Below are 2,187 nucleotides of genomic sequence, written 5' to 3'. Positions count from 1 at the left end.
AAATTGAACTAGAACATCATGAACAGAAACATAAACACAGAAATTGAAATACCAAAATTTTTTAACCCTCATAAACAGAACCCAAAAAAATTCAAACAACCAAATAATCAGAACAAAACAAATAATTGAATGAAATGAATGAAATAAACTCATAAAAAATAATAAGTACAACAAAAAAACAATTGAATGAATTCAACGAAACAGATTCATACATCAAGAACATAAAAGGAACAAAAAAAAATGAAATCAATCAATGAAGCAAATTCATATATACCTAAGTCTGAGGCTCCATTGAAACTCTGGAAGTAGAGCACCACAGCGCTGACGACGATGCTGACTCGCTGAGACCCACGCCACCACTCTGAGGCTGAAGACGAATGACGCGAAGAGAGAAGAGAGATACTGAGAATGAATGAGACAATGAGGTACTGGGCTGAGGAGATGTAGAAAAATATCACAGCTTCTTTCCACCATTTTTTTTAATCGCTTTAAGTTCTTAATTGAAAAATTCTATGCAATTGACAAATCTAGGAACTCATTAATCAAACCCTAAATCAACTTCCAAACACAACTCACACTATTAACTCTACATTGACAAGTAAAAATATGATTTTACTTTTCATAACATCGAAAAATCAAGTTAGAAATGAAGCACAATGTTGAGAGAGGAAACCTGAATTATAGCTCCAATTGAACAGAGCAGAGCTTCAGGCGGCGGCGGCGGTGAAGAAAGACACAGTCACGGTGGCAGAGGATGGAGAAAAATGTGGACTTAGGGTTGAATGGAGTGTGTACGAAGAGAAGCAAAAACGAAAGGAATTTGTGGTAAATGTAAAAAAATAATAATTACTATTAAACTCCCATATGAGGCATATTTATAAATTATTATTTGTGCACATCAGAAAAGCTCAAAAGAGTTGATAGACAGACACTGTTTTCAGTATATATTTGTATTCTCATATGTATTATATGCAAGTTGTTGATTTAGTGGCTATTTTTTGTGGACACGAGTTAATTTAATTGTGTGTGACTTTTAACTCTTCACAGTGTATGCCAACGGTTGTGGCAGCATTTTCCAATGTAGGAGAAGAGCAACAGAAGGCGGCAGAAGAAGCTCGAGAGAATCTGAAGAAGCTTGAGGTTGGACTTGAGGGAAAACGCTTCTTTGGAGGTGATAACATTGGCTTTGTGGACATTGCTATTGGCTGGCTTCCATACTGGATCGGAATAGTTGAGGAAGTTGTGGCCATCAACCTTATTGATGCAGAGTAATGCCTAAGCTTTACTCATGGTTCCATGCTTTTATTGACATTCCAATTATCAAAGAACTCATGCCTCCTCGGCATAAATTGCTCCATAACACCAAGGCATTCCTTCAAGCGTAGACATCATCCCCTTTGAAGGGTATTTCCATTCACATATCGTATATTATATGTGATGCCATCTTACCAAGTTTATTGTTAGGACTAAAACTAGAACAACTAAGAATTAAAGAAGAATGTAATAAAAAAATGTCATTAATTCTTAGTTGTTCCAGAACTCGCCACAGTTGGCTTTAGATTTTTATAACTGGGTTGGAGGGTTGTTCCCTCACTCATTAGATTCCTATTGCACTTTGGTTCATGTGCTGGTGAAGTCAAGAAGATTCGATGAGGCATTATTTCTTCTGAGAAACTTGATTACTAAAGAGGGCACTCCTCCATTGGTGTTGTTGGAAGTATTGATAGAGAGTTATCGAAGATGTTGCTCTAGTATTACGGCTTTTGATGCATTGGTGAGGGCTTGTACTCAGGTTGGGGCTACTGAAAGTGCTTACGATGTCATCTATAATTTAAGGAGCCGGGATTGTTTCATTCTTATTCATGCTTGGAACAATTTCCTAAATCACTTGTTGCAATTGAGTGAAATCGATAGGTTTTGGAATTTGTGAAGGTTGTGGTAGGCTTAGAGAAGGGGGGGTTGAATCTATGCCTTCCTTTTTAGTTGCTGTTATGACCCTTTAAAACAAACTTTCAATTCTGATTCTGTTTGTACTTAGAAGCAGAAATTTATGAGATAATTTATTTTTGTCTCATGAATATCAGAAAACAGAACACAGCAGAGAAGAGAGAAGCTAACACCAGCATGTATTCTGGTTCGGTTGCCTTGTGCTATGCAACCTACATCCAGTCTCCTCCACAACAGTGA

At 36.9% G+C, this 2,187-nt stretch overlaps 1 protein-coding gene across 1 annotated transcript; it reads left to right on the top strand.

Moving 5' to 3' along the window:
• The first annotated feature begins 420 nt into the window (after nt 1–420).
• Nucleotides 421–1,272, top strand: LOC110268589 (glutathione transferase GST 23-like). Its single transcript, XM_021115104.1, has 3 exons — nt 421–425; nt 699–825; nt 1,048–1,272. The coding sequence occupies exons 1-3, from the start codon at nt 421–423 to the stop codon at nt 1,270–1,272; spliced, it is 357 nt and encodes a 118-aa protein (XP_020970763.1).
• The last annotated feature ends 915 nt before the right edge of the window (nt 1,273–2,187 follow it).

This window comes from Arachis ipaensis, unplaced genomic scaffold (assembly GCF_000816755.2).
Source record: "Arachis ipaensis cultivar K30076 unplaced genomic scaffold, Araip1.1 Aipa322, whole genome shotgun sequence".
Taxonomy (NCBI): domain Eukaryota; kingdom Viridiplantae; phylum Streptophyta; class Magnoliopsida; order Fabales; family Fabaceae; genus Arachis; species Arachis ipaensis.
This window is presented reverse-complemented; position numbering and strand designations above follow the sequence as displayed.

Bases quoted from the DNA above. Each gene is read 5' to 3' on its own strand.
- LOC110268589 (XM_021115104.1), top strand. The intron at 826-1,047 runs GTAAATGTAAAA...AACTCTTCACAG, and splicing joins AAAAACGAAAGGAATTTGTG to TGTATGCCAACGGTTGTGGC.